Source organism: Cryptotermes secundus, unplaced genomic scaffold (genome assembly GCF_002891405.2).
Source record: "Cryptotermes secundus unplaced genomic scaffold, Csec_1.0 scaffold1320, whole genome shotgun sequence".
Taxonomy (NCBI): domain Eukaryota; kingdom Metazoa; phylum Arthropoda; class Insecta; order Blattodea; family Kalotermitidae; genus Cryptotermes; species Cryptotermes secundus.
The window spans coordinates 65,913-92,913 of record NW_019724761.1 but is presented as its reverse complement, the minus strand read 5'-3'; the positions used below and the strand labels follow the sequence as shown (position 1 = coordinate 92,913).

At 37.6% G+C, this 27,001-nt stretch overlaps 1 protein-coding gene across 2 annotated transcripts in view; it reads right to left on the bottom strand.

Moving 5' to 3' along the window:
• Positions 1–476: 476 nt before the first annotated feature.
• The window catches only part of LOC111863035 (plastin-2), a 77,996-nt gene continuing 51,471 nt past the window's right edge, over positions 477–27,001 (bottom strand). For both annotated transcript variants that reach the window (XM_023848978.2, XM_023848979.2), the window contains exons 8-12: positions 25,596–25,734; positions 24,858–24,997; positions 8,512–8,663; positions 8,321–8,422; positions 477–5,453 (exon numbers count right to left, since the gene is read on the bottom strand). In XM_023848978.2, the coding sequence (XP_023704746.1) occupies positions 5,283–5,453; positions 8,321–8,422; positions 8,512–8,663; positions 24,858–24,997; positions 25,596–25,734 (704 nt within the window). In that variant the 3' untranslated portion in view covers positions 477–5,282. The remainder of the gene's footprint in view (positions 5,454–8,320; positions 8,423–8,511; positions 8,664–24,857; positions 24,998–25,595; positions 25,735–27,001) is intronic.

The following is a 27,001-nucleotide window of genomic DNA, read 5'->3' as shown; positions in this document are numbered from 1 at the left end:
GAGTTCAAATTTTATTTATCAACTACGAACTCCAAGAAATATATGTAACTATGAGAGAAGTGAGCAGTTCAAGGATGTGCTCTCAATTTGCTATAATTGACAATATATTATTTATACCACAATTTATTTTCTGTAAATATCCTTTCATGACAGACACGTTTCACTTCCAACAGTTTTACATTTCAGTATAAAAAAGTAAAGGTATCCCTGTAACAGGCCGTGGAGGCCCATAGGGTTTTGAGATGTTGAGGTTCCCACATTTTCTAGACAATCGGCTCATAGATGGCGGTAAGATTGTCAGCCTTATGCGCCAGCCGCCCTTTACCCCCAAGAATATTCCTGGTACTCATTTCTGTTAAAAGGCTGAGTCAACCCCAGGGCCATAGTGCGGCTGGAAGGATTAGGTAAACTGAAAAAATCCACCTCATTGGGATTTGACCCTGCGACCTTCCAGCTTGTAGCATAGTGCCTCAACCAACTACACTACTGTGTGTGTCCCCATTTCAGTATACTGGTAGTAATAAAGATTTACCAAACTCTAAGATAATGAACTTTTCCACTTGTACTGCAGGCTGCTTCATATTTGAATGAGTGAGAACAAATACTGTTACACTCAGTATGAATAATGGATTATACCTGTTAATTTGATGCCTATACAGTAATCCAAATAGCTTTCATTTCATGTAGAAATGCTGATGTAATGAGCTTTTCCTAAAATGAAATGGGCATTATTGCATCCCTTCTTTGCAACTACCTATTGTAGGAATGCTCTGCAAGTCTTATAACTACTATTTGAGGACTGTCTTGGTCAAACTATACCACTAACAATCAAAAATTTCTATTGAAACTGTTCAGCTGTTCTTAATGGCATAAACCTGGCTCACTGCCTTATGACTTAAGAAAGAGTAGAGTGAAACCACAGTAGGATGAACATGGCTTACAATGCCCACATTACAGTAACAAAAACCACTGGAACTGTCAACTTCATAATGCTGTACACATGGAAAATCACTGTATAATGCAAGGGTTGTTTTCCAGCATGTTTATCATGATGGATGATTCATAACTGGCCGACACTGTCTAACAGTTTACCATCTTCTCTGTCCTACATCTGTCCAGCAGTACAGTCATGTTTCTGAATCTGTAAGCAGCTTCCCCCTCAGCATTTTAACCCTCAAGAAATGTACATTACATGTTCACTGTGCCATGCTACATCTTCCCCTTCTCTCCTTCCCCTTGGACTTCCAATGGCCTAGGTGGGGTCAGTTCACAGAATACAACTATCCAGGTACACATGTAAGGTGCTGCTCCCCCATAAAACATCTAATATGTTTTGACTGGCACTGACTGCAAAATTCTTAAAAACCCTCATTATATAAGAAAACAGAAGCACTTGTTTTTAATATGAAGCCGGAAACAATGTCTGGGTGAAACGAGCAGCTCCTCAAAAAGCAAGATATGAAGGCAGTAAGGATTAATATCTTTGAAAGTTTACAATGTTGAATAACAAAGAAAAATAAATACTATATGCATTAGATCTAGGCAAACTGACATTGTATTGGTGACATCTGTTTCATGTTTTCAGTTTGTGGCTATGTGATTAACAGAATGAGATGAGAGCTGTCATTTTCATGGGAACTACACAACTTACAGATCTCTGCCCTATGTCTTACAAAGAAGGTTATTTTCATGAGTAACATAAATATGTCATTTGATAGAAAAAAATAAACAGTTATGGATTCATGTACAGTTTATGTGCCACTACAGTTATGCACAATGGCTGACTCACACCAAATGGTTACATGCATAATATCAAAAAGTTAATTAATCTAATTGTGGCATTTAGAACAACCCATAATCTAGTGCACTAAGATTTGGTACAATTTAAATTGCTTCATTTGTACCACCTGCTATGCAAGTTCTAGATAAGGAAATGCAATTATTCTCATATGTATGCACATTCAGCAAAGCAGGAGTGATCTATGTGAGACTTGAGTGGCATATGACTGATCCATGCTGGCAGATATGCAGCACACGGTGGGCAGGAGTACTGCTCATAATGAAAACTTCCTAATTAACAGTTGGTTGCAAGCAAGAATACCTCTAAATCTTCTGCTTAGATAATCTTAAGAAGAAGAAGAAGGATAAATTAATCTGATATGCCCATCATAATCACTTCAAAGTAGAAGAAATATTGGCATGTCTGGATTACTATTTAAGCTGTACTGCCTTACCAGAAGTTAGGGGACAGGCTTCTAGTTACATATTTCAACCTTTTTTTGCATATTATCTCATAATCAGCATTTTTACAATGTTACGTTCCATCATATGAATGTTAGAAAATGACACTGAAAACATCAACGTGAAAGGAAGATTACAACTCCATGGAAGAAAATATGAAAATGTATAATAAAATATACTAGAAGAGAGCATAGCTCTTATGTGAGACACCTGCTGTGGGCATAAATACAACTGCAGAACCACATGTGTAGGAATTAAATAATTTAATTGAATACTTTTAAGGTTTTGTTATAAAACATTCCTGTATAACAAGTAATACAATTTCAAGCTGTGCACAAACTTACATGCTTTTGCTTGTAACATGACCAAGACAGTGATGCAGAATATGACCTGAAACATATACTGACTGACTAGCTGGTAAATTTATACAAAACTGACAAGACAGTCAAATATCTGGATTCAAGCAGGACTCTCTAGGAACTGGATACAAACTACCAAATTACGTGTAAGATGGTAAAGTGAATATCTAGGATGGAAAAGCACACTTATGCGGTGACTACAACTGAAGTTATCTTTTGTTGGGAACGGAAGTTTACAATCATAGGCAAAAACAAAATATTCAGTCAGCGAGGGAAGCCAAAGAGAAAAGCTGTCCAAAAGTAGAAAACACATTCAATAATAGCCATGTCATATAATTCAGGATCAATTTTGGTAATAGTTGTCTTGCATTTGTCCACTCTCTGGTCAAATAGTCATCATTACTGCTGACCGTTTGAAAGTATGTTGGAGAAAATTCTTGTAGGTCTAAAGAAGAAAATCAGATAAGTATCTCTGAACTAATAAGAAGGTTGGCTTGTGTTTTGAAATGTTCTTCTAAATGCTGAAATATTTGTAAATCAAAGCTAATATTCTCACAATGTCATACATTATACGTTTTGTATTATTTGTCCAATTTTAAGAACACAAGAAAATTATATACATTTGTGAATTATTTTTTTATCTTTCTCATTCTTCCTTTCTTTTGTGTCTCACAACAGCAGACCGGAACACATCCGTGAACCTCCTATCAAATGCCAATTAAAGATAAAATGCAATTTAAGAAATTAATTACATTTTAAATGGTGCAGAAAACAAAACCACTTAAGACATATTTCACCACGCACCTTTGGCACAAAGAAAGTTACAAGATGTGTATTTTGTAGGTATTCAAACAACTGTAACAACATAAAAGAAATCTTTAATTATTATTTCCTTCTATACACCCATTCTGAATCATATTAAGACAGGAATGTATCCAAACTTATATTACAATAAATCCCTTGCAGGTATTTAAATAATCAAAATTAACATGGATAATAAACTGCAAAGTGAGTCCATATGATCTCTATATTTACAAGTTTCAAAACAATGCTGACAAATGGTAACAAACCCCATTACAGACAGATTTAGCTCCATTTTCATTTCATCTAATCAAGAATGCATCAAAGTATTTGAAAGCTTGGAAAAGTACATACACACACACACATCAACCACACATCATATTATATGCTATTTTGAAACATACTAGACAAAAGACAATTCTTAAATTATACTACACTACTGGAAGGCTGTATGAACAGTGTTCAAACAGATGTGCAGAAGTATATTCCAAATGGTACAAAACTATTCCACACAATGGCATATACACAAAATAAAGTATAAACTGCAATCAATTCACTACATACAGATCTCTTTTATTCTTTTCTCACATTTCACAAACTGAACACTTCCATTAGTACCAATAACCAAATTATATCCCGAATGTTCAAAAACGTTGCTGCATGAAACATATGGAATGATTCTTATTCTGAGAACATGAAATAAGCCATAGAAACTTCTGGAATGGCTTCAGTGTATTTCAAAAGTATAAGTGCATGGCTACATTTGTTTCAATTGTATATTATTTCTCATTTTTGTTGGTACAAACTATATTGTAATTATAATTTTTAATAAAATTGGTCATTTTTATTATTATAACAATGTTATATGAAAATAAATCTATTTTATGTTTATTAATTTTCATAAAAAATATAAAACAAAGTTCAGTCTTAATATATTTACAAACTGGATGTTCATATAAACACAAATGTGCTTATATAATGAATGGAAAACTTTACTTACATATGTTAACACCAGTCTGCAAAATGGAAGATCAGCACATTAACAACAGATAATTAATAATTCTGCAATTTAAAGAAGGAAGTCATTATTCTGCATGTTACATTATATTAATTTTACTGTTGCTATGTTTATACTTCGAAAACTTTAGTCTAAAAAGCATGTGGCACATCAGTGCAAAAGACAACTGGTTGCTTAATTTGTAAATTGGATTTTTAATACATGCACCTCTTGCCACAAAATAAAATGCTAAACTGGAATAAACCCATCACAATGTAACAAAACAGTTCTGACCTGGACCTGTATAGATCCACAAAACAAACAATGTTAAACGTTTTGGGTGTCTATATTATTAGATCTTGTTAATCCAGAATGATTCTCTTATCTGTATTACTATGACAGGCAATTATTAATAACATCATAAGATTAATACTATATAACTTTGTTAAGATATAAGAACTAAATATTTTACAATACATTTCCAGGTCTCCATGGCACCATTCAGGTTAGTGTACCTTCAACTTCTCTGTATTTCTTCCAAGCAATCAAACGTTTTGTTTAAACTGTATAAAAATTATACATTCACTTGTATTTAAATATATTAAGAGACAGGTAAGAACACATACACAATACCAACTCAGGGCCTTTGTATCTGTAGGTGCGCTTATCTTTATTGCCCAATCAAAATTATATGTCATTTTTAAATTTTACAATTATTCATCAACATATATGGAATGCTGCAGTAGTAATCTTGTTTAGTTTCTAATCACATAAGCAAACCAAGTGTATAAAGTCCACAATAATATATATATATAATTGATAATTATAATAAAAATAAAAATTTATTTGAAAGTAACTCTGAATAGAAACTAATGATTCTAGCTTTATGTCTGCTTCACATCCATGTTTGGAATGTAATCCATGGCCATTAGGCATGCAAATACAGTCATGACCATTTTTGGTTTCACTTCAGTGATATCTTCAGGAAGTGCATACACTCGAGCTCCAGTTTTCCTAGCCATTGAAATAGCATATTTTGCATTTGCTAGGTTATCCTGAAACATGTAATACTGTAAGTCAGATCAAAGCTATAGCAAAATATTTATGTGATTAATAAGTGCTATTTAATCTCACTTTTACTATGAGGGCACATGGGCAGAATTGGCTGAGGCACTATACTACAGGCCAGGAGGTTGTGGGCTCATTTCCTGATGAGGTCCTTGGATATTTCAACTGGCCTAATCATTCCAGCTGCATTATGACCCTGATGTCAAGTCAGTCTCTTACAGAAATGAGTACCAGGAATCTTCCTGTGGGAAAAGGGCAGCTGGCATATAAGGCTGATTTCACGGCCATCTGCAAGCCGAATGTCTATAAAAATGTGGGAGCCTCCATGTCTCACAAACCTATGGGAATCCAAGACCTGATACAGGGACAGCTTTACCTCTTTACCACTTTTACAACACATTTTGTTTCCTGTGTCCCAAAATATCAACTGCAGATGTACTCTTCTGTGGCACTGCCAATATCTACACTACACAGCACTGACTGGTAGCATGACTAATGAACGACAAATTGGAAAGGACTGATTTTGATTGGCTAACCATGGTATTACCCTGGTATTTGCTTGGACAGAATCAAAAAAGCCATAAAGAACCTCTCGGGATAGCTGGTGTCTGGTGGAGATTCAAATTGCATACCTCCTGGACACAAGTCTAGTACATGCCAATGAACAGGAAACACACAATGGAACAGTAAACATACCGCAGAAGGAAATTCAATGCTAATAATACTCAAGATGCAATTCTGAGTTCTTCATAACATACAAAAAGTGAAGATGTTTATTTTTTCTGTATGTCTATTTCGTCACTGAAAGTACTGAATGGGTATTGATCAAATTGTGTATTGGGGTCATTGTGTAAGTAATGACATCATAAACAATACACTACTGAAGCCATATTCATACTGTGGCATATTTACTCTATGCAGGAACTGTTCAGCCACAAACACCTAGGGGCACGCGCGCAATGGGAGAGTTGTGGATTGAATTGGCCTGAGGCTAGGCGACACCTCTGTGAACCCTTGGATTGTGTAACAGTGACTAGAGGTCATGTGACCTCTGCATTTCTACAAGTGATGTCACACACCCACACTGAGCCTGTTGCTACATAATGCTCGGTAAACACCCTTCCACGCTAGGCTGTGACATCACACAACAGAGGGGAAGCTGCATTTTCTGCTTGTCCAATTGAGGGTTTATAGGAGAAAGTCAGTCAGAGTTAGTTTATGCATTATGAAAGAAGCATACGAGTGAAGTACAGAAGAATATAGGAGGTCCCCCTGTGAGGATGTAAAGTGTGATTCAGAAGACTTTGTGTGCTGTGGTGCCGAGATATCTGGAGTGATCTGAAGTGCTAGTTCCTGTGTTTTAATTGCACTGTCTGGAGGGACTGGGGGGGGAAGGGGAAAAAAAAGAGAGAGAGAGGGGGAGTGTGTGTGTGTGTGTGTGTGCAACAGTGAATTGTGAAGCAAGTGTAAATCACAATATCACTGTATTTAAGTGTAATTAAGAGAGTGTGTGTAACCAAAGTGTTAATAAATCCAATCATCTGAACTAGAACCCGTTATTTCACCATGCGTACCATCCTACACATGAAAATACTATATTCGATACTGGAGCCAATCCCCTCAATGTCTCACAACCCTACAGGCCTCCATGGCCTATTACAGGGAAACCTTTACTTTTTACTTACTTTACTGGAACCAATATTTCAATAAATACTTACTAAATGACTCACACAATGGGAGATGAGAGAATGTTTCCAGACAGTACTAACAAATGTGGACACACCATACTGTAAGTCTGAGAAACCATTTCCTACCCTAGAGATTCTCAAAATTGTGATCCACACAATTTTTTTCTAATGACAGACTTCAATACAAAAGTCAACCTAAGAAGTTATTTTTTGTTAAAAACTCAAATATGAACTCTGGTTGTCCCTAAAATTTGTTTAAGTTGAAGGGCTCTGAATTCAATAATTGTTAATATTGTGATGTATTTGTGGTATGCAGAACACCCCCCTTCCCCCACGGTGATGTAAGAGCTTCAGAGCACTGCGGCTGCTACGGTAACAGGCCAGTCAACACTCTGCTCCCCTCCCCCGCGGTGATGAAAAAGCACTTCCCACTGAGACATAACATGGGATACTGCTGTTGACACAGGCAACAGGAAACGGTATAAAAAGCTGGCTGAGTAGTATGTGACCAGAGAGTGTGTGATGAGGAATGACACAGTGTGGATCGTGAAGTCGCCGAGTGCAGCAGAAGTGAATTCGCCGGAGTGAATGGCAGTGACTCCAGCAGCAGAATTAATTGTGATACTGCAGATGGCAGTAGTTGTAAAATTGTAAACTGTGTGAATGTAAGAGTGAATGTGGAATAAATTCGCTATATCCAAGATGGCGTAAAGTTATTTATCACGTGACATACACCCAACATGTGACAATATTATGCATGATACAATTTTAACAAAAAGTGACTGAGAGTTTCAGACCAAGGCTTTTATTTGTATCATGTAGCATAGATATTGGCATTCTATATGAATTCCCTGATGTGATAATTCCTGAGTGCAAAAGTGCAGGACTGATAGTCATTAATTCTAATCACCAACTAACTTTCTTTCATATATTTCATGGAAAACTAGATTTCAAGAGTATTGAAGAATTCCAAAGTTTACTGTCTGTCACATTATGCCCATGTAAAAATTCTGATGTTCTCTGTTTATTATATATCCATGACTTGTAGCCAAGGTTTGGGGTTTCACCTGTAATTTCCAAAACCAAAAAATGTTCAGCAGATAGAGACGTTTGGGAAACTGATTACTGAAATGTGTGGAACAGTAAAATATGAACAGACAACTCACTTCATCAGGTCCACCTTCCTTCACTAGTTCGTAGTTGATAGTTCCAGGTTTAATTGCATCAATGAGGTCAATGACAACCTTAGCGTCTGCTACAGATGGATCCTGATAACATAGAGTATTTCATTGATTACAAGTGCTGAGTCTCCTTCCTGATGACTGAATTTAGTAGTCTGTAGGAATGTGCAACTTACTTGGAAACTCTTCAATGAGCTCTTCTTGTGAGCACCAGCAAGCTTATTATTCACCCAAGTAACTATCTCCTTCTCTACAATGGGACTTCCTGTGTTCGCTAGTTGTGTTAATATTGAGAGGGTGTAGGCTCTCATCAGCTGCCAGATCAATGCTATAAAAACAAAATATTCTTTAAAATCTGGAGTACTAGCTACATTCTGAAACATCAAGTTACAATGGTCCACAAATCATTATCAAAGAGTATTTTACACAGGTGCTGTGCAATTGTTTTCATAAAACAATTACATCCACAGCGCTTTTTAACTGTATCACAAAATGAGTACCATTAATATTAGTCCCACTCCCATAGCTCATGATGAAAAGTTACTATCAAGAATAGCTGACCTTCAATATTTACTTTTTATACTTCATTTAAGAATGGTGTCCATGTCTCATATGGTATAGTACTGAATGGCTGGATGGTGGCCAGCAATGAACTGGAAAGGAGGATGAAGCAAGCAGTCACTGTTGAGTTTTAGCTACTATTTTAGGATCTGCCTGGAGACTAAGGACATTACAAAAATCTGTCAAGATAGTTGTCCTGACAAAGCTATCACCTGGGCCAACTCACTTAAATGTCACGCTACTCATACCATCTTTCAAGAAAAACACTTATTTTATGTCCCACCGATACGTAACACTATCCTGGAATGCTGATTAAAGAAACAAGGTTCAAAGTAGGAGAAATTATTCAAAAAATGAAATAAGGTGCAATAGAAGTAGTAGTTCGGGAAGAACCAATCACCTGCGTTCCTTTGATATGACACAAACTGCATAGAAAATGAAAAAAAATTATGGGGGATACAGACACACAGCTGGCCCATTGCCTACAAACAACAGGAGGGTCACACAGACACCAAGATGAACTCACAAGACTCCTATCTTTTGTTTAAAAAAAGGGGGGGAGGGGGACATAGGCTAAAAATGCATTACTCTATCATCAAGAGATGGTAAAATGACTTCAGATTCAAGTGTACAGCTAAGAGCAAATATCTCATTCACTGCTTTGCAGTGAAACTTTACTAGGCCTGAAATTTTGAAATTAGAGTTTAGTCTCCATTAGAAGATGATGTTCTATTATTAGTAAAATAAGTAAAAATAATGTTCAGTATTATAAAAATTAAATAGTTTTTATTTCAAAAACTCTGTGCTTTAACAAAATAATTTCTGAGTCCACTGGCCTTTGTCATTATGGCACATTTCCACGTAGTTTCTTCATGAATATGAACAGAAACTGCAAGGATCAGACCCCACAATTCACACAGTGAAATTCACATTTAAAAGTCTTCTGCACATTAAAGTGAGGAAAATGCTATATGGGAGTAATGTAATATAAGTACCCACCCCACTTCCTCATGAGAGCTGGGGCAGCGTAGCCAGTATAGTGACTAGCTATAAGCTGGACAACAGAGGGGTCAGAGTTCGAGTCCCGGGAAGGTAAAGAATTTTCTCTTCTCCAAGTTGTTCACGCTGGCTCTGGGGTCCATCCAACCTCTTATCCAATGGGTACCGGGGCTCTTTCCCCCAGGATAAAGTATCTTGGGCATGAAGGTGACCACTCACTTCCAGCTAGTGCCAAGGTCAAGAAAATGTGGATCGATAGATCCACTCATCTATGTGCCTTCATGTTGTGGTGCTTAATTAGTTAAGCACAGAGACAAATTTACCTGTTACCACTTTCTTTCAGAAACTGTTTTTACACTCACATAACCACCGAAGAATGGCATTCTTATACATTTATTTAAGATACATGAATAACAGTCTGAACACACAACGCATAATGCTGACAATGGCCCTCCACCACAGCATCTGCAGGAACTACGAATCTTATTTCACTTCCTTTACAGCAATAACTTTTCCACTGACAGTAAACTTCGCCCTTTTGATAAATGAATATCAAACAAGTTGGTCTAGAAGCAACACTCTAGACTTGTATTAGGGAGGTGCTTATGGCTTTTCCAAGTCTCTCCAGGCAAATGCCATTATGCCATGACAATTTCTTTCCAAATAATTTCCAGTTCATCTGTCAGATCTACATACAGCATCGTTAAATAAACAAAAAAAAAATCCGGGGTGACAAGCATTGATACCATGAATACACACTTCTCACTGTGATGAAGACAAACACCAATAATGCAAAGGGTTTCATTTTCAGCACCAAGAATCTTCATGAAACAGCTACATGTGCATGTGGTTGATTTTCCTGAACACATTACTCCATAATTAATGATTATGAATTGTAGATGCCTGCTCCGTTAAACCTGACCAAAGCAGACACTGATTCAAACACAGTCCAGAAGCTGGTAACACATTCAGTCATATACTGATGTACTAAATTCAGTAAGGGTTCTGAACAGTTCTTATAATAAAAATGGGTAAAATATTAAATCCAAATATAATAATTAAGGGTCATGCATTATTTATATGGAGTAAAGACAGAAATTCAACAATTCAGTACTAAACCTGGCAAATCTAAACCGGGATTTCACTTAGCAATTTGAAGAATGCTTTTAAAAATATTTCTGCTCCATATACTCATAATGCTTGTTGACAAGCTTTTGTCATACAAATGTTTTCAGGTAATCAGCATGTATCTTTTTGCATGGACCACAAAAAATAAGAACAATTTTTCTATCAACCACAGTTTTTGAGTGATCAACAAATTTAGATTATTTATGAGTTATATTACAAGTCTGCAACTTGATCATCCAATGCTTTGCAAGGTGCCGCACATCCACATTGCATGTTCATGCTCAGGATATGTCCATACTTATTAAATTTTATAACACATATTACATTTTGACTTTCATCTGTCAGTTCTTCACCTGTTTTTGTTCAGTGAACCTCATGCATTTTGTCATTTTTCTGAATTTCAAGAAACCTGAACCATCTAGTTCACATCATTGTGATCTTGTCCATAACCTGAACTTGCCACAAAATTTGAACTTTCAAATGTTTAGAAAATTCTTTGATCTGCACACACCAAAAAGACTTTTTATTGTTTCTTTTGTTGTGTATCATAATAACATGGACTCCCTTGTAACATCATGTATCATTCCACACTCCACCATCCCCTAGTTGTAGTATTTAGAAGTGACGGTCCTCCAACATGGATAGGACAAGTACTGGTAGTGGCGGGGGGAGCTCCAGCATGCTGACAAGTGTGGAGGGGAATGCAGTACAGGTGTTCTCAAAAGGAAATCATTTCTTACCTCATTGTGTTGCATAGTGTTGGCAGTTTAGTCTCAATGATGTTCACATGTACGATGTTAAGTTTTAATTGCCGAATGGCAGACTATTATGCACTGTACACTATTATACACTTTTCACTGTTATATACATGAAGAGTTTATTTACATATTACACGGGTCTATTCTAAAGGGGCAACACCGGCAATGTCCGCATAGATATCATCTCCACATGCCTGTCCTTTCTCGTCACCACCAGATGAATCGGAGCTATCATCAGAACTGTCATACTATCACCGCCAACATGGAAGACGAACTCCCATCCTGCGTCCAAAAGGCCTTCCCGTGCCATTAATTGTTGATCAATGTTCCTTACATGTTGGAACCCACGTTGCCATTCTTCTGCAGTTATGGAAGCCAATTTTTGGTCTGCCAATTTAATGACGTCATCCATCTTAAATGTGGTATTGTTCTGAGCAACCAAATTTTTTGAGGTGGCCCATATTAACTCAATTGCGTTGAGTTCTGGGTGATACTGAGGAAGTTGTAAAATACTGTGATTGTGTTCTACAATGATTCCATCTATTTTATAGGAAAGGTATTTTGGTTTGCGTGGTAGGATCATATTATATATGTCTGGATTCCGCAATGATGAAAACTCAGTGTTATTGAAGGTAATAGGTGGAAGGTGATATTTTAGCCAGTATATCATAAAAGCTTTTCTTGAATTTGAGTTAGGGGCACTGTTTAGCTGTACATTATGGTAGGGAGCATTATCAATGACAAAGACAGAATTCGGGGAAAGGTTACGAATAAGTCGCTCCTTTAACCAATTTTCATAATTGGTGCAGTTCATGTCACTGTGGTAGCCTCCTGTTTTCTTGGTGGGATTTGAAGCGGACATAGGCATTAGGGATGAAACCTTGCTCTCCACCTGCATGGATAACAATGACCCTTTGGCCTTTGGACAGAGGGGAAAATAGTCCCTGGATGGATCCATCACTCCATGCATATGGGGTGGTGTGCGATGAATGAATATAGGTTTCATCCATGTAGATGACTGGGCGGTCCTCTTCCCTATATTCTTTAATTTGCCGCAAATACTGAAGACGTGTGGCTCTGATATTACATCGTTCCACCAGTATCTGTCGATTATTTTTTGTTTTCTTCCAGCAGAACCCCAGTTTCAAAATAATTTTCTTTAACGTGGAGATGCATCCCTGAAAGTCTAACGTTTTCTTCAACTTTTCGTGAACTTTTTTCAGGGTAGGTCTCCTTTTTTCGACTATGTAGAAGTCATTAATTGTTCTTCGCACCACAGACTCATTAAAGTCGTCCAAAGTGGCTAGTGGAGATTTCCTAGGTCTTTCTTTATGGGGTGTCAAAAAGGAAGTGAAGTCCCAGATTCGATATTTTCTGTTCTCTTATTATTCTTCTGACACTACTTTCAGATACACCTGTTGCCTTTGCTACTGCCACTCCTATGTTCTTCACTGTAATTGCTGGCCCAGCCTCTTTCATACACTTATATACATTACTAAAAATTTCTCTTGATTGTGAATGCAACATTTTTCCACTCAATTTACTTCATGTAGGTGGCATGTTAAAGGAGATAGATAAAAATGTACAAATAAATAAACAAAAAAGAAAATCAACGAATAAAAATAAGCAATAAAATAAAATATTAATACATTAAATATAGAATAATACGCTCAAATACGATTCCAAGAGTAAAAAATTTTAACTTGACTGTACACGGAAGAATGCTTTTAACTGAACTTGAGACGTCTGCTTCCACTGAAGACAGACAAATGACTAATCCCAACACCCCTCAACGTTCACGAATGGACCTGCCCATCCACTGCGCAGCTTTTCCTGGACTGTCACTTCTAAATACTACAATTATATTTCCTGTTGTGCCCCTTCCTCCCCTTCTTCCGTGTCCCAGCCTCCTCAGCCTGTTCCTCTGTCTGACACTCCATCTCTCACAGAGATGCAGCTGAAATCACGTTTCAACTTACATTTTTTTGTTTTTATTTGGCTTCAGAATTTGCTTTCATGTTGTGCCACACTACTTAACTCTGCTCCGGATTCCAGGTTTTATCATTTATTTCCACTGGATTGTTGCTTATATTATCATCATCAAAATATTCATCAAGACCGATAGATTTCATTGATTGAAACTGATCGATATAAATCTAAAATCTCACCCTAAGCAATTTTGGAAATATGTACCAGAATGTAGGAAAATGAATATTGACATGATACACCATGAAATCAACAGTATCTAATAAATGAACGCCATGATATTGTTAAGGCATCTTCAAAACATTTTCTATCAGTTTATAGCAGTTTTTTCCCCCTGGAACCTTTCCTTTTATTAATCAATCTATGGAAATATTATTCCATTATTATTTCCAATTTCAGTGGGTCCCTTGTCACCACAGGCTCAGGACTGAGGAGACGCCCTCCAGGTATGAAGGGAAGCTGTGAATATACTGAATAAGCAGTAGTGGACAGCCTACAAGGGGTGGTCCTCCAGATGGGGGGTTGGGCATGGGGCTAAAAACACCCTATTGTAAAAATTAAGCTTGTTACAAAAATGTTCAAGAAGCCTCAGACACTTGGTCTCTGACATTAAGAGAGGAACACAGACTGAGGGTGTTTGAGAACACGTTGTTGAGGAGAATATTTGGACCGAAGAGAGATGAAGTGACAGGAGGTTGGAGAAAACTGCATAATGAGGAGCTTCGTAACTTGTACTCTTCTCCAAGTACAATTAGAATGACCAAGTCAAGGATGATGAGATGGGTAGGACATGTAGCATAAATGGTGAAGAGGAATGAATATAGAACATTGGTTGGAAAGAGACCACTGGGAAGACCAAGATGTATGTGGGTGAACAATATTAAAATGGATCTTAGAGATACGATATGGATGGTATGGATTGGACTGATCTGGCTCAGGATAGAGAGCAGTGCAGGGATCTTATAAACACAGTAATGGAAAAGTTAAATAGTTCCATCCAGCGTGACTGGTTAAGATTTTCTTATTTCAATTATTCATGTCCTTTTCGGTCTTCAGAGGGACACCTTTATATCACTACTGTTAGAAGCCCCCATTACAGTACATGTTCTAAAAGTTAAAATATATACATACAATATAAACAGTATACAATTGGCTGCAAAATCTAAAGTCTTTACAACTACAGGGGCTGTTCCAATACTTTAAAATATTTATGGTTAGTTAGTTAAGATTCTATTGGAATTCGTAAACCAAGCTGGTTCGTGTCATCCCTCTTATTATTTCTTTTGATAGGGGCTGAATGTGTGCTGCCTTGTTATTCTTGAGAAGAGGGTTCTACAAATATAATATGGGTATATTGTATTATTTCATCAATCCTGTTATATTTTGTAAAAACTTCTGTTATTTTGTCCTAACCTTTAATGTTGTCCTGTATGTGTTTGTGGCCCGCTGTGTGTTTTTTTACTGTTCCAGGTTCTGTTGTTCCGCGTATTTATACTCCTTGTGTCTGTGACGTTAGTGTGGGCCTATACTGAATTTGTATTATGAGGTCGAACATATTATCACATGTTGGGTGTATAATGCAACAGATAACTTCACGCTGCCTTGCATACAGCATTTACTCCACTCTTACAATCACACAATTTACAATCTCACGATTACTGCCATTGGCAGTATCACAATTACTTCTCCTGCTTCCAGTCACTCCGGCGAATGTTAGACTGCAACTGACTGGCTACTCTCTCTCTAGTAACTCATTCACTTGTAACTGGCTCAATCCTCACTCACTACTGGCTAACTAATCACTCACTACTGAATAGTGTTGGCTGCTCCTTATTTAGCCTCGGAATGGACAACACAGAAAACAGTTACGTGATAGGTACCGCTGTTGCCTGATGCCATTTTTACAGGTGTTGCTAGCAACACTGTCAAAAGCTGTTTATTGCTGCGTAGCAACCGCCGCATCCCTTGGTAACAACACCGAGACAATGGTTGCCTGACACAGTTGCTCCTCTGTTACGTCACCGCACGTGACCCCTACTTCCCGTTGCGCCATCCACATCACAATATTATACTGGTTGTCCCTTTCCTTTGTGTGTTTTTGTCCTTCTATCAATTTGCTGCACCTATTAAAGCAATATATATGGAAATTTTCTTTTATATTCATGATGCTTCCTCTTTTGGCATTCTCAACCATTTCCATGATTACTGTCATCGGTCCGTATGGGTGGTGTTTGTTTAGTATATGTTGGGCAAATGCTGATTCCTCCTTGTTTAGTCTTATGTTTCTTATGTGTTCCTTGTACCATGTTCTTAGATTTCTACCAGTTTGACCAATGTATACTTTATGGCAGCTTTGGTAGTTTATTTTGTATATCCCACTTTGTTCATAAGGGTTTGTTTCTCGTTTTTCAGTTACCAGTTTACCCATAGTGTGAGCTGTTTTAAAGGCTATTTTTATGTTGGTGTTTTTGAAGAGTTTTGTAATTTTTTGCATGTAATTTCCCATATAGGCAAATGTGGTCCATTTTGCTCTTTTTTGGCTTTATTATCCAGATTATTTTTCTTTTGTTTGAGTTTGTTATATAGTTGTGTGATGTCTTCCTTCTTATGGTCATTATTTAATGCTATTGTGACGTATTGCGCTATGCAGGACACCCCCTCCCCCGCCAGCGGTGACGTATCAACATCGGAGCGCTGTTGCTGCTACGGTAACAGGCCAGTAAATACTCCGCCCCCATCCCCCATGTTGACATAACAGGGGACAATGCTGGTAACACGAGGCAACATGGAACGGTATAAAAAGCCGGCTGAGCAGTGTGTGTGATCAGGAGTGACACAGTGTGGATCGTGAAGTCACCAAGCGCAGCAGAAGTCTAGCAGTCGCCGAGAGCAGTGGATGCAATTGTGATACTGCAGATGCCAGTAGTTGGGAAATTGTAAATTGTGTAATTGTGAGAGCGAGTGGAATAAATCTGCTATATCTAATACGGCGTGAAGTTATTTGTCGCATCACACACTCAACACGTGACACTATATTAATAAATACTATTATTAATATAGCATTAAACAATGACCACAAGAAGGAAGACATCACACAACTATATAACAAACTCAAATAAAAGAAAAATAATCTGGATAATAAAGTCGAAAAAGAACAAAAACGGACCACATTTACCTATACAGGAAATTACATACGAAAAATCACAAAACTCTTCAAAAACACCAACATAAAAATAGCCTTTATAACAGCTCACACTATGGGTAAACTAGTAAATGAAAAACGAGAAACAAACCCCCTATGAACAATGTGGGATATACAAAATAAGCTGCCAAGGCTGCCATAAAGTATACATCGGCCAAACTGGTAGAAATCTAACAAGGTACAAGGAACACATAAGAAACATAAGACTAAACAAAGACAAATCAGCATTTGCCCAACATATTCTAAACAAACACCACCCATACGGACCGATGACAGTAATCATGGAAATGGTTGAGAATGCCAAAAGAGGAAGCATCATGAATATAAAAGAAAATTTCCATATATATCGCTTTAATAGGTGCAGCAAATTGATAGAAGGACAAAAACACACAAAGGAAAGTGACAACCAGTATAATATGTTCGACCTCATAATACAAATTCAGTAATTCAGTATAGGCCCACACTAACGTCACAGACACAAGGAATATAAATACGCGGAACAACAGAACCTGGAACAGTAAAAAAAACACACAGCGGGCCACAAACACATACAGGACAACATTAAAGGTTAGGACAAAATAACAGAAGTTTTTACAAAATATAACAGGATTGATGAAATAATACAATATACCCATATTATATTTGTAGAACCCTCTTCTCAAGAATAACAAGGCAGCACACGTTCAGCCCCTATCAAAAGAAATAATAAGAGGGATGACAAAAGAAATAAGAGGGATGACACTTTAGAACATGTACTGTAATGGGGGCTTCTAACAGTAGTGATATAAAGGTGTCCCTCTGAAGATGGTCTCTGCAGACTGAAAAGGGCATGAATAATTGAAATAAGAAAATCTTACCCAGTCACACTGGACGGAACTATTTAACTTTTTCATAATGTTAGTGTGATGGACCAGAATGAAACAAATCAAATACAGTAATAGACCTTCTGGTTCCATAAAATGCTGGGAATCAGATCCATGAGTGAGTGAGTGAGTGGGTGGGTGATGGAAGTTTCATTCTTAGCTCATGTTTCAAACTCAGATATTCATAATGGTATGAAATGGCTGCAGCCACCTAAATCATTTGGGCTTGATGGTAAACCTAGTTATGCTATAAAAGGCTGCTCTGAAACTGATGTGCCTGTTCTCAAGTTCATTTTTAATCTTGGCCTACCTCAGAATACCTTTCCCAACTTGTGGAAGAAGGCAGCTATTGTCTGTTTTCAAAAAGGGACAACATCCTCTGTTGGAAATTACAGGCCCAATTTTTTCAGAATTTCTGAACATTTCATACATGACCACGTTTTTCACTTTTAAATTCTAAATTGAACCCTTCCCAGCATGGTTTTATCAAATCTAAATCTACCATTACCAACTCAGTTAATTTCGTTGACTCTGTTATACCCTTTCTGTTCAAAAGGTCAAACTATTTTGATTTTAGTAAAGGTTCAGCCATTCTTCCGCACATATGGCTTCATCATAACCTCACTAACTATGGACTGTCTTCCAGTTATTTAACAAACATATCATCTCATTATGTTATTCTGGTACATTTTCTTCGAATTTTGTCATGCAGTCAGGCATACCTCAGGGGTCATATTTAGGGCTTTTGCTATTCAATATTTCTTTCAATGATTTGTCACATAATTAACCATGCTGTCTTATTTTTGCTGATGACCTTAAATTTAGCAAGCAATTAGTTCATCTAATGATGGTTTACTTCTGTGGTCAGATAGATTGTGTACATAAATGTTGTTTGGCAAATTTTATAAAGCCTAATTTCAGTATAATTAGAGTCGTCTCCTTTACTAGGAAGATGAATGTTCTGAATTCTTAGTACAGACTCAGAAATTCCTTTACACTGTGAACAGACTGTTTTAAGAATTTGGGTGTGCATACTGACTGCAAAACTTCGTTTTCATCATTATGTTCATTTCCTTTTCCCACATGCACTGAAATTATTAGGGCTAATTTGTACAACAACCATTTCTTTTTCTACCTTAGAGAGTCTACTCATGCTGTGCTTTTCTTCAGTCAGATGTAAACTTGAATATGCTTCTGTTACCTGGAACTCTGTTATGAATACTATTTCCAATAAATTCGAGTGCACAAAAAGACCATTTGCTATAACAGATTTTTCCAAGATATGGAATTTCACTATGATAATTAATTGGAAATATTAAATTGCTGACACTGCATAACAGGCATCGTCACTATGATGCTTTGTTCTTAATAAATGTTTTTAGTGGCACCAAATGTGGCCCATCTGTCCTAAGATAGTCAGCATTTGGGTTCCTAATCAAGCATTTTGTAAACTTCAACATGTTCACTTGTTTTATTAGCCACTGCACTTCCGCTAGATGTGTTTCAATGGCAAATGCAATACGTAAACTTACAGATATTTTTAGGGGCTCCCCTTTGAGTATTAAAAGCCTAAACTGATTTGTTTCTTCATTTTGTCTTGTGCTGTCATATTGTTGTTGTTTGTATTCATGCTGACTTTGTATCTGGCCACTGACTGCTGAGCTCAGTAAGTAAACAAATAAAAATTCATCATCATCATCATATTCACATTCATTCAAGGTACTGTCTTTATTTAACTTGCCTTTGTACCCCACATTACCCACTTTGACCTATGGTGACCTCTATGGTACCCACTTCCTCGTTGCCCTGTTGTGGGATGGCGTGTCACTTAAACAGACATCTTTGGCCAACAGCAAAATTCAAACAAACAATGTCTATTTATAAATTTCCCAAAGCTGACCTTGAAAGCTGCACTGCTCAATAAAGGGAATGAATATCCTTCAGTTCCAACAGCATATGATGTTCATCTTAACTCTTTGACTGGCGCGAAGGGTATTTAAATCCCACCCCTGTCCTGGCAGGCCCTTTAAACATTATGTCGCTAAGATGCATGTGCTTACTTTTTTCTAAACAACTTCAACAAAAATTGGTTTTTAAAAATGAAATTTTCAGGAACTATTAAAAATACAATATTTTATGCAATAAATGTCTTTCCATACCTTTTTAGTAATTTTTCTTCGTGTGATAAACATTGAAACATGAAAGTTTGCAGAGAGCCACACCACAGCTTGCACACATGACACTTGTTTCTTTTCTAATCTTATGCTTAGCACACACTAGACACTTTCTCATGGCACCATTCTTCTTATTGTTACTGGGAGGAACATGGACCATTTTGTGAACTTTCAAGCCACCCTCTAGACGATTTTCTGGGTCTTTCACTGGTGGTCTTCTCAAGGTCGCGGGCGGAGGCGTGACTGCACTCGAGTCTGACGCAATAGATTCGTCATCCACTTCATTCCTTGACTGTTCTCCCTCTCCACACTGTTTGTTTTGTTCTGTCATTTTTTCTACACAGTCCAATATAAAATCTTTGAATTTGTAATTTCTCTTCTTGTATTTTTCTGTTGTTGTGTACTTTTTGAATAGAATGAAACTATTCAACGCTGCCATTTGCAACAAGAAAAACACCAGTTTCTTTGTCCACTTTACAGTTTTGCGGGAGCAAGGATAATAATGCAGCATTTGATCGGCCCTGTCAACCCCTCTCATATGTTTATTGTAGTCCCCAATTACCTCGGGTCTGCATATTTTTTCTCCTTTGCGATTCGTTTTTGCAGATTCCACGATTTTTGCTGTGTGAAGAGTGGAGATAAGTTTGACGTCTCTTTTATCTCTCCACACCTGTACGAGAACCTGCCCCTTCCTAGAAAACACAGATTCCCCTTTTTTCAATTTTTTTACATCATTCTTTAGTTCTTTGGGAGCTCCTCTGTCCATTCTGAAGGTTCCACACACATAGGTATTTCTCTGTAATAACGTCTCACATAATTCTACACTATTGTAATAGTTATCCTGGTAGAGATGATACCCTTTATCTAGAAGCTGTGGCCCCAACAGATCGACAACTAATTCTTTTATAGGTCTTGATTTTCCGCAATAAATTTCAAAATTCCAAATATATCCACTTGTCGATTCACAAACAAGATAAGCCTTTATACCGTACTTATCAGGTTTATCAGGCATATATACTCGGAAGATAAGACGTCCTTTCCAAGCGATCATTCCTTCATCTATTGCAATTTCCTTTTCAGGGATATATGTGTTCCTAAATTTTCCCACTAATGAGTCTATAATTGGCCTAACTTTATACAGGCGATCTTCACAGTCAGCTGGTCGTGCATCGTTGTCAGCAAAATGAAGAAATTTTGAAATCTGTTGGAACCGCCGCAAAGACATCTTTTGTCCATACCATGGAGTGTGAAATAGGGGCCTAGTGGACCAATAGTCTTCAATTTCAGGGCGTTTGTCGATTCCTGTCATGAACACAATTCCTAAGTATGTCCAGATTTCATCTGATGTGACATATTTGTAATTGAGTTCTCGAGAGTGAGGAGCTAACTCATGTGTGTTGAAGTGCTGGTGAGCATAGCGATTGGTTTCAGTTGTAATGTGAGTTACTAAGTCATAATCCAGAAAAAATTTTATCCATGAAAAGGGGTGCATTTTATGTGTTATATCAATTTTGATCCCGGAACTACTAGTAAATGGAACTATTATTGGTACAATGTCTCCGTACGTCCATGAGATGGGCGTGTCAGGCACTGCACTCGTGGTAGCTAAATGTTCATGATTACTGTCTTGTGGATCATTGTCTATCACTGTATTATTGTCACTATCAACTTCATTCAATTCAGGAATCATTATTTCATCGCCACTATCATCATCAGCACAAATCTCCTTCACAACACTTTCCAGCTGGTCTGTAGGAACACACCGACACTTGCTGCGAGAAGCCATGGTGAAATTGAATGAACGTGAAATATTTTTTTAACTTTTCCTTCTCCGAGGGTTCTGACAGTAATATAGACCCCCACAAAGTTTACAAGGGTTCTTTACAACCATGCACAAAAACTATCATATATATGTCTTTGGTTGATGAGAGCCAAGAGAACAAATAAGGGAAGAGATTTTCAAAGCGTTAAAACACGCCAACACCAGGGAACGGCTGGCATCGCCCTGGTGTTAAAACACGCCCGCGCCAGTCAAAGAGTTAAGAAATATCACAATTAGCACTATTCTGTAAAACACATCCAACATGATCATTACTCCTGGTATGTGTGACTGCACTCCTGCTTGGTTTACCACTGTCACCAGTCAACCTCTGATTCACAAGATGAAACATCAATGTAAAGTTAGAGATGATCTGAGAGCACTGAAAACGGTAACCACAAGCACCCTCCAAAAACTGAAGAGATGCAATACGAGGTGCTATTGGAAAGTTCCCAGACTAGGTCAAAAAAGAAATACTGGCTTAACTTATGGAATTTTGGCTGGCATCTCCTTCAAAATAGTCTCATTGGGAACGTATACAGCGACCATGGAAGTCATTTTCCTTAATGCTGTTGAGTAGTGCTTGCGATTCCCTTTGGATGTCAGACACCGTTTCAAAATGTCATCCCTTCAGTTTCACTTTCAATTTGTCAAACTAAGCAAAATCACAGAGGGCTAAGTCTGGCGAGTAGGGAGGATGTGGAAAGATAACCATACTGTTGTCAGTCACACACTGTGGTTTTCAGGGACATGTGGGCGGGAACATTGTAATGATGAAGGTGCAATGTGGCGCACGTTCCAATTTTCTGTTGAGATCTCCTGGCAAACTCCACAACTGATCCCAATGGTGTCTGCAAGCTCATGGATTGCTCAGTAACAGTTCTTGAATTTTTTCAACATATTCTGTTGTTTTGCTGGTGCTTCGTTTCCCTGAACATTCGTCATCTTCAACTGACACGCGACCAGCCTTGAAACATGTCATTTAAAAACTACTGTCCAACTTAAAGGCTCTTCTCTAAAAGCCTCACAAAGTATTTCGAGGGTTTCGGCAGTCGATATACTGAGATTCATGCAAAACTTGATGCATACACATTGCTCGATTTTACTATCCATTGCAGACATAATGAAACACAAAGTTGAAAAAGCACTCGTGTAAAAACAGTATGTGTTCACAGCAGGGTGTCACATGGTAGACTGATTGCAATAGGCTTGTGGAAGCGTGACCTTAGCCTCCCCTCTCATCTTCCTTCACTGAGGCAGTCAGAACAATAACAGTCACGGAACTTTCAGATACCACATTGCATGTTGCTAAAAACTCAATTTTTGGACATTCCGATTTATATCCATCAAACTTGGGCAATGTTAATGATGAGCATGGGGAAGACTTTCAACAAGAAATAACCATACTGGAGAAATGATACTAGGACAACTGGAGCTCCAGCATGCTGGGTGACCACAGTTGGACATTGGTAAAGAATCCCCCGAGGGAAAATATGAGCATAAATCATCAGTTGCTACATTTTAGTAGTTTAACATGCAATTTTTTTTAATGTTTTATTATATACTGAATTCAGTACAAATTTAATTTGATTCACTAAAAAATGGAAGGTTTTAGAAAAATTTTGAAGTAATTTTTATGCCTAGCATTAACCCTTCAGCGTGGTTTGCCATACACGGTACGCTGGTATTTAAAAGGGTCCTACCTGCGGTTTGCCGTACACAGTACGCCAAGCTGTAAGCCTAATTTCGAAGGTACATAAATATGGAATGAACCATGCCAGCATGATGACAATTGCACTGGGCTGTTGTGAAAAGAATGCTCTCTGTTCGTGTAAACATAACATTCAATTTCCTGCAGCTCTGCCAGTCAGTCTAAAAATAAACGCGTGAGCTCACAGTGGTATCAATGAGTGACTATGATATCAACATACCACAAAGATGATATGCATGAATAAAGCAAACAACCTAGAAACAAAGCCCTGTTTCTTTGTGATTACAAGAGAAACATGCTAGGAGTGGATCTGAAGGATCAAATGCTACAGCCGAACTTGCTTGAACAAAAGAAGAGTACTAAGTGGTATCAGAAGTTATTCAAGAGGCTACTCAATGTAGCAATACATAACACACTAAAGTTCAGACTTTCACTAGCACAAGGTCTCGTGAAAAAACACGGTTCTCGTGTTCCTCATCCTGTATACGGCTGTCTGTCAGTTGAACCGCCGCCTAAAAGACTCACAGAACATTTCCTGGAGCGTATTCCAGCCACAGGAAAAAAGGCAAAGCCTCAAAAAAGATTTGTGGTGTGCGCAAAACATGGTAAAAGCAAAGAATCTATTAATTGGTGTAGTGAATGTGAGGCAGGGTTGTGTTTAGATGGCCCTTTCAAGAAATACCATATGAAACTCAACTTCTAATCCACTTGCTTCCATTGCTCAGATACAGGGAGCTCATATTATAAGGTAAGATTATAAAACCATCTTTTAAGATGATTTCAGTGAAAAATTCATAATTATCTCTCAGATAGTTCAAAAGTTATGATACATAATATAATTTAGAGCAAAATTTAAAAGGGCAATTAAAAAATACTACCGCAGGAGGCCCCACAACAGCGATATTTAAATGCTCACGCTGAACGGTTAAAAAACTCATTAAGACCCACCAATTTTTGTACTTGTGACAAAAGTAGTTCTTTTTCGTCATTCCACCTAATTAAGAGGAAAACTAGTTCCTATGGTTATCACTGACAACATACACTGGCAAATGTAGCAGCAAAATGATCTTAGTTTTTTTTTGGGGGGGGGGGATATATATACAGTGTGTGCGCATGCACATGCACAATATTTTACACTTGGTCTCATTAAGTAATCACATCATCTGTCAGTGCAACATCACATATAAGAAGGGTTAGACAACCTTGAAACAAAATCTGCGTTTACTCTAATAATAGTAGGCAACTGTTCCAGCTGGCCCACTTAAATCTATACAATATAATACATATCAAAAGGATGCGATTATTCATACCAAAAACATACCTAGTGTTAGTGTAGCATTTCCATCATTAATATCTTGGCCTGCAATTCCAACCAGAGAAAACTTCAATTGTTTGCCAAGTTCAACAGCATAATTGCAGTTTTCTAGTTTCTCCATGAATTTACGTAGCTTGGAGAATTTCCTGCAGATGTGAAGAAAATATTTCTTAGCACAGCATTAATTCTGCTTGATAAATTTAGTCATTCATTATCTCCATTCATTCATTACTGAGTACCGGAAATCTGGCAGAAAATAGTAGAACACAATTTAGCTAGTAAAATGGAAGTGAAAAGGCAAGGGTATGCACTCAATCCGTCCCAGAATTTAAAAATCCTTAGATAGTATGCTCAAACTGTTCAGGAATTTCTTGCATCAGTGTTATGTTGCACCTTGTCTATCACATAATATAAGAACAATTTTCTATTTTTCTCACATGTTAAGGTAACATTACAAATTATTTTAATCTGATTATTTTCTTTGAAATAGTATGTTCTATGAGAGAAGATTAAAATAAATTTCTGTAGTCTTGCCTCTTGTATGAAAGGGTAGGCCATATAAAGAAATCACTGTCATGAGGAAATGTTTCAGGAACATGGATTAAAACAGCAACTATGTAGTGTTACACAATACTAGAAAAGATGCTTATGTATTACTGCTTTCCTAGGCAAATCAGCAAAACTGTTATTGTAACAACATTCTCTAATATCAGCTTTGGTAAAACTAATGAACTGAGTCCTTACTTGTGTACCCTATTCCAATTGACAATGCCTGGTTTGATTATGTCATACAACTGGAAAATAACGAGGCCATCTGCAAGATCTGAATACAGCCAGTTTACATATGGAAGTACACCCATTGAATTCATCCAATTTCTGTATGCTGCAAGAGAATGAGCAAGACATAGACAAGGCTACCATACAGTTTCATTACACAAAGAACATATAACTACGTGGGTTACTTCAAAAGTCATGGCAACTAATTTTGGGGGGGCAAACACGTTACAGTGAAGAAAGTTCAAAATATACTTATGAAAGGGCATGATATACCCCTCCAATTGTGTTAAATGTGAGTTAAATCTGAATCCTTACATTATGACTAGCAACCTTCAAAGTAGTCTCCAAGTGTATAAAGCACTCGCTGCCAGCAATGAAAAAGATGGCAAATACCATCAGCTTCACCATCTCCAAATCTCGTCATCTCACGTTGAACTGCATTGGAAATGTCCTCTCGTGTATGAAAGTGTTTCCCTCGCAATGGCTGTTTCAATTTGGGTATTAAGTCACAGTCACAGGGAGGATGGTGTAGTACTTCCCACCCCCAACATCGTAAACGGTTCTTGACACTGTGTGCTGTGTGGGCGGTCCAATACATTGCAAGTCGGCACTTGCTTCTCTTCCACGTTGGAATGCTTATATTCACCTAGCAACAGTTCTGTATGGTAGAGCATAATCACCCAGAGCTTCCAGAAGCTCTGAATGACATTCAGTTGCATTTCTGCCGAGAAGCACTGCTATTTTCACGTAACGCTGTTCCAGCTGGCTAATGTTCATTCTCAACGAAGGTTATGATCACACAGACTTCGCACTGGACTCGCTTCGTTGTCCTTGGACTTCCACATCATCTAGCGGCATCATTAGAAATCAGATGTTGCTGTCTCTCAGTGGCAAATTTGGAAATTCCGGTCAGAGCTTTCGAAATTTCAGAAAAATTATGTTGCCATGACTTTTTAAGTAACCCATGTATCTATAACTATAAATGTTACTGTCATTAATACTTAATGCATATGCCTACATCACAGTTTGCTTACATATAATTATATAGAGGAAGGAGACAAAAAACCACGTTTTGGAGATTGGATCTGTCTCCGTCCTCACATGGATGGGGCAGGATAAACCTACTCAGTTGGGACCATCGGAAAGAGCTAGTCTCAATCACTGAACCCAGTGATTGTCTTTGATATACCAGACAATGGATAGAGTCCAAAATAAGCCTAATAGTTCTGTACAGCAAACACCATCATCAGAATCCTTTCAAGTTTATACAGAGGAAGGAAACAATGTATGTTTCGTAAGTTTTGAGGTTTTCACAGCGATGACAATGAAGAAAGCCGTCTTCTGGGTTTAGGCACCGTGTATTCTTCGTTTTG